This window comes from Lepidochelys kempii, chromosome 9, assembly GCF_965140285.1.
Source record: "Lepidochelys kempii isolate rLepKem1 chromosome 9, rLepKem1.hap1, whole genome shotgun sequence".
NCBI classification, from domain to species: domain Eukaryota; kingdom Metazoa; phylum Chordata; order Testudines; family Cheloniidae; genus Lepidochelys; species Lepidochelys kempii.
The window spans coordinates 52,992,725-53,009,282 of record NC_136388.1 but is presented as its reverse complement, the minus strand read 5'-3'; the positions used below and the strand labels follow the sequence as shown (position 1 = coordinate 53,009,282).

Genomic DNA, 16,558 nt, shown 5'->3' with positions numbered 1-16,558 from the left:
AAACAGTCTATCAGGGCTGGCTTTAGCCTGGGTGGGGCTCAGGCAGCCAGCAAACAAACAGTCTATAGGTAAGCTGGGGCCTGGGCTTGAGGAGGCTCAGGCTGCCAGCAAGCAAAGCAGTCCAGGGCTGGCTTTACCCTGGGCAGGGCTCAGGCAGCCAACAAACAAACAGTCTATAAGTTAGCTGGTAAGGGAGGCTCCTTCTTCAAGGCTAGAGCTTCCCTGCACAGTGTAGGGAGTCAGCCATCCCGGAGTGGGGTGGCAGGGGGACACGGGCCCACCCTACTCCACCACGCCCAACCCAGGGCCCTGGCAGGGGCAGGACTGGCTGCTCCTGTGTTGGCAGGGATCCAGCTGCAACACTCCAACTGAGCCACGCTGAGCTCTGCAGCCGGCTGCTCTGTGGCTGCCCCTGGGCCACTTCCTGCCTCCCCAGGGGTTGGTACCTGTGGCCTCCCAGCCTCTTCCGGCTCCTCGGGGTACACGATGGCATGCACTCTGGACCAGTCCTCGTCGGCGTCTGGGGATCAGGAACAGCCAGGGGTAGGTTCCCTTGTGGGCCACTGCAGAACGGGCAGAACATCCTTCTCCTCCGCAGACTTGTCCCCAACTGTGCTGCAGGGCCTGCCTTTTATACTTTCAGCCACACCCCAGCACTTCTGGCAAGGGGGGCGGGGTGATCTAGGCTCCACCCTCCAAGGGGAGTGTAATGGTCCCTTGTGTAAAGGGGAGTGTAAAGGAAGGCCCTGGTTGGAGGGAGGCCATTCAGCCTCACTACACCAGGGGACACTACACTTCTAAAACTAGCTGTGTAGATAGGGGATGCACTGCTTGGGCGTGTAGAGAGCCATGGAGGGTATATACCATGTGGTTCTGGAGTTTCTTTACTCACCTAAGCAGTGCCTCACAGTCTATACTGCTATTAATACTTGGGCTGGGAGATGCATGCATTGTAGGTACTCTACGTGCTGCCATAAGTGAGCATGCAGCATAGACATACCCTAAAACATCACCTCTTATGTGTGGGTTTTACCCAGATCCATTACATGCAGTGTATCCCTGGGGCCTTGCACTCTTCATCAGAGGCAAAGGAGGTGTGGGATTCCCTGCAAGCTCACACCCGGTGAAAGAGAAATCTGACTCTGCTGAAAGTAGTGGTGAGGGACCAGCAGCTCTGACTAGAAGACCAAAGCAGTAACTGTTCCAGAAGTCCTTAACCGCAGAAAGGACAAACCGCAGGAGAACAAACCACAAGGAGCAACTAAACTTGACAGCTTCTCTTCGGTGGGAAGGAAACAGAATTGTTGTTTCTTTCTTTGACTCCCAGGTTTCCTTGTCAGATACCTCAGAACCGAGTGTCTCAGTCTTCCAGGGCTAAGGTTTGTTGTATTAATTTAGATGGAATACCTGGACCCAAAGAGCCAAAAGTGTTCACATACCCTGTCACCGTCAACATCAAAACGTTTTAAATGGGGTTTAGTAGACAGAGACCTCAGCTTACATTATACCATGGTGGAGAGACCATTAAACTCCTTTTTAACCTTGTATGAAAGATAAGATACAGTAAGGAAGAAAAAACAGTTGAAATGTAAAGTATGAAGTAAGACTGTCACTTAAACAGCATCCCTTGTTCCCTTTCCCTTGGGGTGGAGAGTTTTTAGAACAAACCCCCCTTTATTTAGCAGTCTCTTAGAAAGTAATAACTGTCCATCTGGGGGAAAAGAATAAGTGCATTGAAATGGGCGGGAATTGTTGCTTATTTTTGTTAAGTCCAATCCTGTTCCCTAGAAGACAAACATGCACAAGAGAGGGAAAAAGACCAGCAAAGGGAGACAATCCAGCTTCTGTCTCTGGTGTTACCTCTTACTTGAAAATTCAGTACTGGAAAAACACAGGATGTGGCCTTATCAGCACCCCCTCTCCCCCAAGACCTGGCAGGCTTGTACCCACGTTGGGCTGCTTAGGGAATTGCTTTTAGTTGGCTCTCAGGTAACAGGCTTCCATCAGTGTCACACAAAAGACAGTTTTGTTTGGCTAAGCCAGATTCCTCTTAGACAGAAGGAAAAGCAGGGGTGGGGTGGGGGGAGAGGAAGTAGTCAGGTGGAAAAGAAAAGGTCACATGGGGTAAAGGGAGTGTCAATCTCACATCCCAGCTAGTGATTGGGATTGAGCTGGTGAAGATGGCAGTGTGATTTGGGTCCCTCTCTGGCCCAGTCTGGTCAGGACAACCCACATCGCAGAGGTCACAGTACTCCCAGCAGATGGTTGGGATGGCAGCTGCCATAATGGTGGAGCTGTTCTCTCATCATTTAGTCAGCCAGTGTAGCAATAGCCTCTTCATCCATTCATCAACCCAGCCAGCAGTTGTTGACTGACAGCTGCTTCTGCTAATTTCTCTCCCCTGCCCCAGTCTTCTCTCTTTAAGAACACCAAAAGGGAGCAACAGCCAGACTAGCCCATTCCCTTCTTATTTTGTTCACTTTTTGTCCATAGATATCCAGTCCCACGCTCAAGTTTACCAGACATGATCTTAAGATAGTCCTTGAATTATCAGCAGGGTTTTTGTTGGGTCTAATTCAGTCTCGTTGTCTCCCATGTGCACCTTTTTCTCATCATTTTTATAGGTTATTTTGACATCTTTTTAAACCTTCACTCACTTTTTACAGTTGAACTCACAGTTAAGGTAAACTTGTAGGTCCAGTTAGTAGAGCAGGCCCTGGTAGTGAGGAGAGAGCTTTAAATAAAAGAGAGAGGGTATTTCCTCGCTTTCTTCTAGCCCAAGGGTTCCCAGGAAGTCAAAAGTGAAAATGAGGAGAAAAACGCAGAACTACTGCCCTGTTGCTGGGATGATGGGCAACTGTCTGATTCCATGCCCAAAGTCTTACAGGAGAAAATATGGGAAAAGTTCTTTCTCCTGAACACACCTGAGAGAATAGGAGGGTGGTACCATTACTAGACCTTCCTGACCACGTGATCGCCCCAGAAAGGAGAAGCACCAGGAATTAAGTGGGCTGGGCACTGAAAGCTGAAGTATGTCTGTTAGGTCTAGCAAATGTGTACCCCTGCTCCCAGCAACAGAGGACATCATCAGAGCTGAGTGAGTCCATCCAGCAGCCCCACAAGCCTCAGCAAACCAGCTCAGAGCTCCTACCCTGTCCAGGAGCAAGGTGGACTGTGTAGTGATACCCATGGAAGATGTTGCCTTGTTCTCTCTTGTAGCAGATGCATAAAAGATAACATTTTCCTAAAAAAATGCTACGCACCGATATTGTTGACTCAGCCCTAAGAAAGGATGCTAAAGCAGCCACTGCTGCTGTTACTGGTATGGAAGCATCTTGTCAGTAGTGACTCATCATTTTTGGCAACTAGGTGTCAGAGGTTGTGACTTAATGTGGAGCGCTGGGCATTCAACAGCTCTGAAAATTGGATGTGGGGGGAAACTTAAAAATAGAGCCACATAAAACCAGAGCCCAGTTTGTAAAACGTTGACCTACTTGTTCTACCTTATGTTACAAAAGCCAGATATGATGTAAAGTAGCTGAAGACATCGTTACAAGATTTCACCATGAGAGTTAAGGGTCCTTTTACCCCAGCTCATACTTCATCAGTGGCTAATTGTGGGTCATGTATAGTTTATCCCTCAGCCTTGATCTGTCTATCTGAGCCTGTGATCGCTCAGCTGCCTGACTGTCTAGTAGATTCATTTTTATTAGGCACCTGAGCATTCTTTCTTGACAAAATATAAGGGCTCACCCAGACGGGGTGGATGAGGGTATGTAGGTGTGAGGGAGAGAGAGAATGTATTATACCTCCATTCTAACAGCAGCCTATGGAAAAAAGCAAGGCCTACAGGCCTGCATGTCTCCTCTACAACTTTATAGGCAACATCATATGTTTACAGGTCCAGGTCCATGGCAAAGAATGAGTCCTCTGCTCCTCATCAGAGATCCTTCCAGCATAGCATATTGTAAGAGCAGCATGCCACCACAGCTCCAGAGTCCAAAAACATGGTAGACAGTGGGATCATTGTGGAGAGGGATGTTTTCTTTCCTTCCCCCCACTTAAGGCAATGGAGACACATATGTGTCCCCTACCCCAGTGGATTACTTCTCTTCTAAAGATCCTTCTAGTTTTAATGGCCTCTCTTACCAGCACTGGTGAAAGCAGCATTGATTGATACCAGCCTCTGTCAGATAATTTTCCGTCCTGCCTGTTTTCTGCAGTGTCCTTAGCAGCCATTGAGCAAATATCTTCCTGTCAACTGGTTGTTTTTCTGTAGCATTTACCTAGAGGAGAAATAAATTTATCCAGAGGAGAAATAAAATCTGGTTCCTGCTGCCCAGAGAGGGGTTTCTATGGCACCTGATGGAAAGAATTGGAAATATAACCCTAGTGTTCTAACCAACACGGGCAAGCTATTGCTGATCGCCTAATGTCTATTATGCTGTCTCTCAACTAAGCGTATTTCTTTGGGGCAAGGACAGTGGACCTGATCTACTTACACCAGTGTAAGTCAGGATTCAATGGAGTTACACTAGCACTAAGCCAGTAACAGAGAATTGGGCCACAGGCCTCCATAATACCTGTGTGAAGGGCCAAGCAAACTGTTAGCACTTCTTAATAATAGCCTTTGGAACTTTATATCGGAGTTGCTGGCCCTGCCACTCAAACAGGTGCTACATTAAGCAAATTCTGTTCTGTTTCCTGTGATTGCCATGCAGTGGTTTCTTCCTGCCTGGCTTCCACTTCGATGCCCATGGAAAGAGGACTCAGTCTATGGCACAGTTGGCTGCTTGCATTTGACTTGATACGCAGAATTGTATCTCAGCCACACAGACGTACTCCTTCAGATAGATCTTGTCCTCGAGCTGGCCCCCAGGCTTCAGAAAAGGAAAGGTTTTCCACATATAGACAAGTCTCTGAACTCCCTTCCCCCCTTTTCCTCCTTCCAGGTAAACCACTCAGTTCAGTCACTGTTCTCCATCCTCTCTTTCACTCTCTACCGAAAGGCTTGTAATTAGGAAACATTAGCAGGCTCAAAACAGCTTTCATACCTGGAACATCATCCATAATTGCACTCAGCAGTGCTCTTCCCTGGCTATTAATGTCACTTTTATGAAGTAATGAGGAACAAAACACCCTGAGGCACTTAAAACATCTTTCTTATACAATACGAGTCTTTGAGGAATGGAAGCATAAAATAACCTGACTCACATTCCCCTGACAGAGAAAGTGATAGACAAAGACAGGGACAGAAAGGTAGGCGGGGGGGGGGGCAAGGGGGAGTGAATCAGTTAGGAAGACTGGCTTCAGTTTAATAGATGGGTATAACAGATTGATAGCTAGAGGGTTATGGTATAGAGGTAGTACAACAGAGGTGGTACAGACGTAGGTCAGTGGATGGATGGTGAGATGGATGGCTTCATTAAAGCAGTGAAAATATGTAAGGACAGATCATTGCAATAGTGAAAAATCCAATATACTTCAGATGGTTATGTTTTATCTTGGTGGAAGTTTTCAATCCCAACTGAATCTAGTTGAGTTTTACGGCCGGTTGCTAAGACTACTTCAGTAAGCAGGGGTTGTACATAAGTGTGGTTACCATTCGGGTTCCTGCAGCCTTCCTCCTGCCACAGTTGTCCGCACTAGCATTTCACAATCCTCTAACCTGTGATCTTGTATCCTGATCACTACCTGCTTCTTATTTTGCCCTCCCTGGGTCAGAATTAATTTTTTCTGAGGCTCTCAGTGCCCAGGCCCAGACTTTCAAAACTGCTCAGCTCCTGAGGCACGAAAACAAGGGCCCCAACTTTGATTTTTGTGAGAGGAGCTCAGTGTGGGCTCTTGTAAGCATCGTGCCCTTGTTCCAATGCCTGTTCAGGAGCTGAGTCCTTGTGAAAATCCAGCCCCATAGCTGGTATTGACAAATTACCAAAATGCTGACAGGAACAGCAAATGAAAGGTGCTGGTAATCGCCCCACATAAGCAGGCACGGTGGAAGCCCTCAGGAGGCAGGTGCAAAATGTGCATTATGAAATGCAGCATGGCGGAACAAATCCTTTTTCTTGGGCTAGAGGCAGCCAGTTCCATAGGAGATTCAAGTTCAGAATTTCTCAAATTCATAGATTCTAAGGCCATAAGGGCCCCTTATGATGATCTAATCTGACCTCAAGCATAAAACAGGCCACAGAACCTCACCCAATAATTTTTGCTTTGAGCCCATAGTTTCTGCTTGAGCTAGAGCCTGTCTTTTAGAAAGAGATCCTATGCTACTTCGACTCCCAGTGGTGGAGAACCAACCACCTCAAGAGGTAAATTGTTCTAATGGTTAACTACCTTCCCTATTAAACAATTGTGCCTTATTTCTAGTCTGAATTTATCTAGCTTCAACATCTAAGTGTCGGCTCGTGTTATGCCTCCCTATCCTAGATCAAAGAGCCCTTTACTATGAGGTACTTGTAGATAGCGTTCAAGTTACTATTTTAACCTTTTCTTTGACAAAATAACTAGAGCAAGCGTCTTTAGTCTCACATGGTAAGGTATTTTTCCAGGCCTTCAATTATTCGTGTAGCGCCTTGCTGAAGCCCTTTGAATTTTTCATCATTCTTTTTGAAGTGTGCACACCAAAACTGGCCCCAGTATTCCAATAAAGCTCTCACTGTCATAGAGAGAGGTAACATCTGTATATTAAAACCAGACCAGAGGGGTGAAATGGTCAACCCAGTTTGGATGCTAGTCTGTGCTAAGCAGTGTCTCCTCCTGTTCCCATGCCTACTTGAACATTGAAGCAATATTCTTTAAGTATCCTCTTGTAACAGCACAATCTTAGTCTTTTGTTCAGCTTAACAGCTCTCAATAAATATGCCTAAAGCAGGTTTGTGCAATTTCCTGGCCAGTCCAGGTGCTGGACGTCTGCACAACAGTAATAAAATGTATTCAGATAAGAGTTATCCAGAATATTGTAAACTGTATTGACTTATGACCTCATAACTCATACATGCAGCTACAGCTCTTTCTCACAGCCTGGCCTCTAAGATCTATGGGTGAAATCATTGTCTTTTTGAAGTCAATGAGAGTTTTGCCCATGACTTCAATAAAATTGGTTGGAAAATGGTTTGGTTTTCGCCAGAAAATCTTGACAAAAATTGAATATTTTTGTTTGTTTGTTTTCATTAAAACTCCCAAAACTACAAAGCTGAAAATTTTCAATGTTAGGTAATGGAAAACAAACTTTTTGGATGAAAATCTAAATTGTATGTCTAAAACCTGTAGAAAAGAGAGATATTCTGGCCAACCACTCACATTTGGTTTTCAGATTTTTGGTTTGCAAATGGAAAAATTGAAAATGTTCATGTTCAATTGAAAAAGACATGTATTAGTCAGAACCCAATATTCCATCTAAAAAGAAGTTCAACAGAAAATGCCAATTCAAGCTGCCCTATCTCTCAGCTATGCTAAGGATCAGTTGGGACAAAAGCAGCTCCTGTTTATCCTATCCAGCTGAGAATCAAGAGGAGAGGCAAGGAGCATGAGTTGGTGTGGCTAGAAGAGGCATTGTTGATGTGTTTCTCACAGCATCAGCCCAGTGGGACACACAGAGCTTGGGTATCTGGTTATCCTTTAAAAATGATTCCCTTGGATCCTTGGACCTTTAAGCTCAGTAGAGAGTGTGGGGGTGTGCTTTAAACCTCTGGGTTTCAGGCTTGTGGGGCATCACCTGGCACCTTTAACAAAGCCACGTCACACACAGTTGAGCCCTTTCTGTATTTGGAAAAGACAGAACAAAGCTTGTGAAGAACATAGAGAGTGTGGGGGTGGCAAATGATGCAGGAACATAGGAGCAGCCAGACTGGATCAGATCCCATATCCATGAAATCGTAGTTGCTGCAGCCCTTGGCTTGAAGTGGTTTCCATCGTATATGGGATTTACAGTTTGGTTCAGTGGCTCTCAACTCCCCCCCCACACACTGTAAAAATTGTTCCAGCCCCACTACATGTCATCCAGTGTCCTGTCTCCAACAGTGATCAGCACCAACTGCTTCAGAGGAAGGTGAAAGAACCCTGCAAAGGACAGTTAGGGAATAACCTGCCTTCAGGGAAAGTTCCTTCTAACACGATCTGTGAGGGGCTGGCATATACCTCAGAGCATGGGGTCTGATGTCCCTTCTGTGATACAGCATGGCCAGAGGGCAGCAGCAGAGTGTTCTAAGGGAGCCTTATTCCCTGTAGAGGGAAGCAAGTTTGCTATAGATTAAAGTACCTGAAGCCAATTAAAGCACATGAAGCCAATTAGAGCACCTGAAGCCAGTCACCTGATTCCCCCCCCCCCCCCCCCGCTTCAATCAGACAAGACAAGGAGTTGAAGCTGAGTGGATTGGTGTTGGAGTAGAGAGCAGTTTGGAGGAGTTGAAGCAGAGTGGATTGGTGAAAGTAAGGAAAAGTAGTGAGGAAAGTAGCCCAGGGGAAGGAAGTGCTAGTTCAAGCGGTTTACCGCTATCCCTAGGGCCCCTGGGCCGTGACCCAGAGTAGAGGGCAGGCCTGGGTCCCTCCGTCTCCACTCCCCTCCTCTAGGACACTAGTGGAGCTGTTAATACCCCAGTTCAGGGGCAAGAAACGGTGCCCTGAACCCCCCCCCCCAAGAAGAGAAAGCACAAGACCCATCAAAGTAGTGCCGGCAATTTGCCGCACTCCTAAAACTCTTGGATTTGTTTTTAATCCTTGTTTTAGCTCTGGATGTTGTTTTTAGCCATCTGAGCGTTCAAACTTCTTTTTGGATCCTGCTAAGCTCCTGGCCTCTCTGCTATCTTTGTGGCAGTGAATTGCAGAGGCAAACTGTACATTGTGTGATATTTCCTTGTATCCTTTTTAATTTGCCACCTTTTTGGTTCCATGGACTATCCCTTCTCTTTGTGTTTTGCGACAGGGTTAATAGAAGTTCCTGCTTCGCCTTCTCTGTACAAAACTTCCCTGCACAACTCAACACTGGAAAGAAGTTACTGACATGAAACAGAGTTTGTTACTGAAATCCCTCAGATGGATTGATAGTTATCTGTCTATATATCTCCTAAGTGGATGGTAAACAGATACTTGTATGCAGACAAAAGACTGGTGGATAGGTAAACAAGTGGATAGGTAAAAATGACATATATAGAGAGACAAACATATGGCTAGACTTACAGATACAATACACAGACAGGGGCTATAGAGAAGAGAGAATTGACAAAGAGTACACAGAACAGATAGCTAGACCAGTGGTTCTCAAACTTATTTCATTGTGCCCCCCTTCTTTGAGTCTGTAGTAGTGTACACCCTGCTACACAAATACATAAACTTATACATCCGGTGGTGGTGCTTCACTTGAATCCGTTTTGGTTTCTTTGTTTTTCACTTGAGCTTTTTTTTCTGTTGCACAAATGAGCCAACAATCCATTGTAATAAGAGCAAAAGCAAAATGGCGATTGTGGTCCAGACTCACAATTAAATGTGCACACTGCGTTATAGCTAACAGGTCAACATACAGATGGCAATGACTTTGTATAATGCTATGCAGGCTTAATAGAAATTTGTCAAAATGCACAGCACCACCTGAGGGCCTGATATGTCTGGAGGAATGAGCTTTGCTAGGTATTCATTGCTGTGTGTAAAATGTACACATTTGCTTGGCCAGCTCTCAACTCCTCTCCCAAAAGTTCTCTTCAGTCCCATCCTCCACACCACTTCCTCCCCATGATACTGCGGGGAGCCGATGTGCATTCACTGGATGACTTAGTATGTTTCTTTCCATCTCTAATGGCTAAGATTAAGATGTGAACGCCCATTGCTCTCCCCAACCCCCTCTTCCCTGCTCCTTCTTCATCCTCCCAAGCTCTCGCTGCTGCTTCCAAAAAGCTCTTGCCATCTCTTCCTCCTTCACGTCTCCAGGGATTGTTTGTGCCTCCTTTCTATGCTGACCAAGTGAGTTACTCTCCCTGCATCATATTGGTGTTCTCTGCGGCTGGCCTGGCGACGGCTCTTCCCTAGAACTCCACTCGCTCTCACTACCAGAGCCGCACACATGAACTCGATTAGCTACAGATCTTCATTCCTGGCCATGCCCTTAAGACTGGCTTTACACAGGTTGTATAAGGAACCAGGTTGTCACAGGCTTAAAACCACAGTGTAGGTATTACTATGCAAAGCAGCCATATAATGTATCTATAATTACCATTTTTAGGATGGATCCTCAGCTGATGTAAGTTGAAGTCTGTTGCCTTGGGCTACTTTGATTTATACCAGCTTAGGGTCTGGCCCATTGTGTTTAAGAGGTAGCTGAATGGAGCAGGATTTTTCTGTAGGTAGATAGACCAGTGTAGATATACTGTGTGTACAATATAGATCTGCTGTACTCTAGCTGTTCTTCAGATGTTTTATGCATGGGCACAAGTTATTTGCAGGATTACCACATGATAACATGGCACAAGTACCATACCTGTGTTTTACACCAGAAGGTGAATTTATTTCTAATGGCAGGAGCTGCCGGGATGTTTCAGTTCATGAGGCATGTATGTATCCCCACTAAAATATAAGGGCCAAATTTGCAAAACTCCCCTTGAGTCCCTGGTAGCACAGGTTATGGTGCCTGCAGCAGGAAGAGTGGAGGGATTTTCAGAGTGGGAAATCCCCAGAGGGGAAGTGATCCCTCTAGAATAAGCTTGTTGGCCTGTGTTGGCACCAAGGTGCGGTGAAGAGCGCCTCCAGTGCACAGAAACAGCCGCTAGCCACTCCCTTGACTTGTTTCTACACGATCCAGTCAGGGCAAGAATGACAGACTGCATTCAGCTGACAGCTTCGGATAATCACATATGTGAGCCATCGGAATAATGACAGCTGAATAGCACGGCTCCTGCTGCTATGGTTACCTGCAAAGCTCTTTCCCCAGTTTTTCTTTGCTGTGTGCTGTTGTTGTTGTTGAGTTGGCTCCTGGAATGGGGAGGGGAGCAGGAGGTGGAACAGTCCATTATACTCTCTTTAGGTCTCCCAGCTGGAAGGGTTTTAAAGCTCAGCAGAGACAGGGAAGAGTACTGACTTAATCCCCAGCGTCCTGTGAATTATTTAAAGGGATCTTGTTGAAACAATGAATTTGTGGCTGTTATAGTGGCAACAAAAGACACAGCTGTTACAAAGGCCACAGGGCTACTCCCCCGGCAGGAGCTGGTGCTGCTCGGTGCCTACTCACAGGCCTGGCAGAACAGAGGGGAAGGGTGGGCTCCATGAACTGCTGGAGCCTCTTCCAGATAGAGTTTCTCAATCGTGTGGCCTATGTCGCAGCTACCTGCTCCCTCCTTCGCTTCTGCAAAGCCCAGACAGCAGTGTGAACAGGACACCATTCATGTCAGTGGGATCCAGCAAAGGCCTGGACCTCATGTGTGGGGTTCTATTGGAGAAGCCAATTCCCCAGCATGTGTGACTGCATGCAAGAAGCAAGTTCTTTCCTGCACATGGATTTGCAGAGACCACCCCTTCCCCAGTGCACCCTGGTGCTCTGCAGACTCATATTCCCTCACATGCCTGGCTCTGCTACCCAGGCTCCGTTCCCTGATTCACCACTTAAAATCATAGAATATCAGAGTTGGAAGGGACCTCAGGAGGTCATCTAGTCCAACCCCCTGAAAGCAGGACCAATCCCCAATTTTTGGCTCAGATCCCTAAATGGCCCCCTCAAGGATTGAACTCACAACCCTGGGTTTAGCAGGCCAATGCTCAAACCACTGAGCTATCCCTCCCCTCCTTGCCTCTTTCCCTTTCCACTGGTTTTCTCATCCTCATCTTTAGTATTGCTGCAATGCTCAGAACATGTGCTGAGACCTTTCCAGTCATGCTGAGAGAGGGTCCTGCTGCTCCGAAGAGCTTGCAATCAAAGGGCATTTAAGCCATGGCTCTGGATAGGGGTAGTGTGGAAATGACCCAAACTAGCAAGAGCACCTGAGAGAATGCGCCTCAGAATCTCTGCTGCAGTTGCTACTTGGAGGGGTGGGAGGAGACAGGGTCATGTCCACCCTGCCCCCATGCAGCATCCAGCTCCTTAGCAGTCACCCTTCCCAGAGCCCAGTAGTTGTGACCGGCCCATATGACTGTGCAAGGGGTGGGAAGCTTGTTTAATATCAAGGCCAAGGAATGTGTGAAGGGAACTCATCTTCTCTTTTGAATTAACCCCTGCCCATTAACCTTACTTCAGTCCTCTCCCCCACACCTACCTGCTCTGCACCCTTCCCCCCACCTTGCAGAATCCATCTGCAGACCTTGCATATCCCTCCCGACTAGATCTGCCCACCAGTTGATTTGAAATTTTCCCTACAATCGAATCCCAGTCCGGTATCTTGCCTTTTGGCTAGTTTTAAGCTGAGCTAACCCACCCCATTTTCTCTGCCTCACCCCACTAGACCAGCAGCCTCACACAGACAGCTCACTAGCAGAGGGAATGCTGGAATAGGAAGGGCTCCTGAGAGAGTTACAGTGAGGTGTGTCCCAGCTGCAGTTGCCCAGATCCTCCTGTACTAGGCTGCTCTTGGGATTTGCTTATGGGCTCCTGCCTCTGCAGTGTGTCTGAGTGCTCATTGCTGGCAGTGGGCGTATTTAGCCTGTTCTCCATTGCAGCTGCGTTTGCAGTCAATATCCTTGGGGCTAGTGAAATTCATGACCTTTGCGGGGTTCACAATCCACATCTGAATTTTGCAGCACTGCTCAAGATCCAAGCAAGCTGGGAAGTGGTGTGGTAGGGAGTCGTTTATGGAAATGGAGTTAGAACCAGAGCTTGGCATCTAGAATGAAAGGCTGTTGGTACAGGCCTGTGACTAGCAGGCAAACCAAGCAGGCAGTGATGTACAAGCGTGTAGTTGATGACAAACTGGAAGGACTGGATGTTTCTCAGGGAGTTTGCATAGGTCAGAAAAACTCCTGGAGCTGATGCGCTTCATGGCCAGGTAACTGCTAAAAGATAGACAGACAATCGTCTGAAATTAATTGGATTCTGGTCCATGATGCAAAGCCCAAAAATGGAATGATAAACCTACTGAACCAGTAAGCCAGAATGACGTCAAGTACCCTTCAACTGTGTCCTGTAATGATAACGAGAGAACACTGGGTTCTGTCAAAATGACATCTTGTTGAATGCAGAGAAGTAATATCTTTGTACAGCTTTCATGGCATATTCGGGAATAGGATGCCGAGAGAGAAGACACAATCAGGTGGGGTTGTTTGCCACCATCTGTTGCTTGTTTGGTTAACAACAGTTAGTCAAAATGCGGCCAGACCACCTTCAGCTGTGATCCTGTTAGCTCTCATAAACTTGAGCACAGTTTGAACTGGGGTAAAATTGTCCAAAGTGCCCAGTGGATGTGTGTATTCTTACAAGATCTTGTACGAATACACTGGTACTCCGGATCGTACACCACGACTACAGTTTATTAGTGGAAATATGGAAGAAAATATTTATCGAACTGTTTAAATGGAAGCACAAGGGAACAAAATCTGTGATAACATTCTGATGTTGCGTAGAGGCAACATATTGTTTTATAACCTCCTGCTTCCCTGTCAGTATGTTAACATCAGCACATATAAGGACCCCCAAGCATTTTACATTGTACACACAAGAATTTTGCCATACATAGACATATGACACTGGCATTCCTAGGAATTATGCATCTCATCCACCGTAGCACATAAAGACTGCTGCATGAATAATGCTGTTACTAACAAAGAGACTGTAAACACAGACTAGTTAAGATAAATGGATTATATGGTTATAAATCTGTCTGTAGGACTCTCATGTCATCACAACTATTTACAGTTAGCTACTGCCTCTTAGATGAAATCATATCCAGTTTTACACTGATGCTGTTTCATGAATCCAATTGCAAGTCTGCATTCTCAGTCTTCGTTTTGCTGATTTTGTTACTCATGAAAGTGAAAATCTGATAGCACTGCCTAGAGCATGTCTCACACTTTTTCAGAGCCACATGCTGACTACATTTTAATAGAGAAATATTCTTATGTACCACTTTCCCTTCCACTCATGAGTGTATATGGGTCATCTTTCCTCCCATTTATGCTCATGTAATATCCCTGTGGCAACTAGAGCAATCACTCACATGGAAAAGGCATTCTATGTATTGTCTTTGGCTATGTCTTCATGCAATTTAGCAGCTGGAAACAAGGAAGAGAGCAGCACCGTGCAACCAACCAGCTCTCTGCAGACACCATCAAGTTGTCCTCAGTCTGAAAACCTCTGGCTTAGAGACATAGTGAGAGCAAGATTTCTGGAAGCTTCGTCCACGTAGCTCTGCCCTTCCATGGCTAAAATAGCTCGTAAGCTTTGCCAGTCATTGTGACAATGTCTCAAAGTCATGAGAGGATGCAGCATTGGGAAGAGGCATAGGGATGAGAATGGGGACAAGAAATGAATAGGAGACAGTGAGAGTCAGTGGTTAGAGCATTGGCTTGGGATTCAGGCAACTTGCGTGCTATTCCCATCTCTGCCATTGACCTGCTGGGTGACATTTCCAAGGTCACCATCGCCTCTGTGTGCCTCAGTTTCCCCATCTATAAAATGGGAATAATGAGACTGACCTCCCCCTTTGTAAAATGCTTTGAGATCTACTGATTAAAAGTTACTGTACCCAAGTGTGCGTGCGTGTGTGTAGCTGGGACAGTTTCTCTTCCTCTGCTTTTGGACTGGTGGTTTTGTGTTGTGTTTGCTGATTTCATAAATCCTGAGCCTTATCATGATTTTCTCTCACATTTCCAGAGGCGAAAGCCAAATACACTGACCCTCTAAGTCACTAACTCCCTGCATGCAGCAGTGATTAATGGGCCAATAGGTTAAAGTGTCATCTCTATGCCAGTTTTGCTGCATCCTTCTCATTGCCTGTTTCCTCTCCTGTGTTAATTCTGTCCAGTGGGAAGAAGTGAGCGGCTATGATGAGAACCTGAACACCATCCGCACTTACCAGGTGTGCAACGTCTTTGAACCCAATCAGAACAACTGGCTCCTCACCACGTTCATAAACAGACGGGGCGCCCACCGCATCTACACCGAGATGCGCTTCACCGTGCGGGACTGCAGCAGCCTCCCCAATGTCCCTGGTTCTTGCAAGGAAACCTTCAACCTGTACTACTATGAGACGGACTCTATCATTGCCACCAAGAAGTCGGCCTTCTGGACGGAGGCACCCTACCTCAAAGTGGACACAATTGCTGCTGATGAGAGCTTCTCCCAGGTGGACTTTGGGGGCCGGTTGATGAAGGTGAACACTGAGGTGAGGAGCTTCGGACCCCTCACCCGCAATGGCTTTTACCTTGCCTTCCAGGACTATGGGGCTTGCATGTCACTGCTCTCAGTCAGGGTCTTCTTCAAGAAGTGCCCGAGTGTGGTGCAGAACTTTGCCATCTTCCCAGAGACCATGACTGGGGCGGAGAGCACATCTCTGGTGATTGCACGTGGCACCTGCATTCCCAATGCTGAGGAGGTGGACGTACCCATTAAGCTGTACTGCAATGGTGATGGAGAGTGGATGGTTCCCATTGGCCGCTGCACTTGCAAGGCTGGCTACGAGGCTGAGAACAACGTGGCCTGCAAAGGTAAGACTCCGCTCAGCTTGGGTATTGTTTCATGATGCTTTGCTTTGCTAACAAAGAGGATGCTCCAAATCCAGCTGAGGTTGGCCAGCGCCCATTCTACCATTGAGGGGCTTCTGTGCTGCCCTCAGGGATTGTCAGGGGATCTGAGCATTGTGAAACAGCCTGGCCACCGCCCCCTATCTTCCCCCTCCCACTTCCCGCCCCCTAACTGCCCCCCTTAGAACTCCCAACCCATCCAATCCCCCCTGCTCCTTGTCCCCTGACCGCCCCCTCCCAGGACCCCCTGCCTCTAACCCCTGCCCCGGGACCCTGCCCCCTATCCACACCCCTGTCCCCTGACTGCCCCCCGGGACCCCTGTTCCTAATTGCCCCCCACCCCCCCATCCAACCCCACCCCCTATCCAACCCCCGCTGTTCCCTGTCTTCTGACTGCCCCCCACCCTGAACCTCCACCCCATTCAACTGTCCCCTGACTGCCCCCCCCCGGGGCCTCCTGCCCCTTAGCCAACCCCTCTTACCCTTACCCTTATCATGCTGCTCACAGCAGCAGGACAGGCTTATTTGAAAGCCTGTGAGGTGGGCTGGCGCAAGCCGCGCTGCCCACGCGGTGGTGTTACTGTGGTGGAGGGGGGACAGTGGGGGAGGGGTCAGGGCTGAGCCTCCCTGGCCGGGAGCTCCGGGGCCAGTGGCCACCCCTGATCTAGTGGGGAAATGCATTCAGGGCCCTGTCAGCTAAATCTGACATGGAGTTTGATTCAATCGTGTTCGTATCCTTGTTTGTTTCTTTCCTCAAACAATTGTGAGGCCAGCTTTTGTTTACCCCAGTGTTTTGGGGAGGAGCTTTTGTTTGTGCAAATGTGTGAGCTAATGCATTGGCATGTGAACGAGTGTTTTGGGGTCAGAAACAAGTAACTGGTGATTCTAGATATGGTGCAGTCCTTGG

General features: G+C 47.2%; 1 protein-coding gene across 12 annotated transcripts in view; it reads left to right on the top strand.

The window, feature by feature from the left end:
- The window catches only part of EPHB1 (EPH receptor B1), a 342,330-nt gene that overhangs the window by 81,713 nt on the left and 244,059 nt on the right, over positions 1–16,558 (top strand). For all 12 annotated transcript variants that reach the window (XR_012160842.1, XR_012160837.1, XR_012160843.1 and 9 more), the window contains exon 3: positions 14,934–15,615. Coding sequence is in view for 5 of the 12 variants with exons in the window: in XM_073360347.2 (XP_073216448.1) it covers positions 14,934–15,615 (682 nt within the window). In the remaining 7 variants the exon portion in view is untranslated. The remainder of the gene's footprint in view (positions 1–14,933; positions 15,616–16,558) is intronic.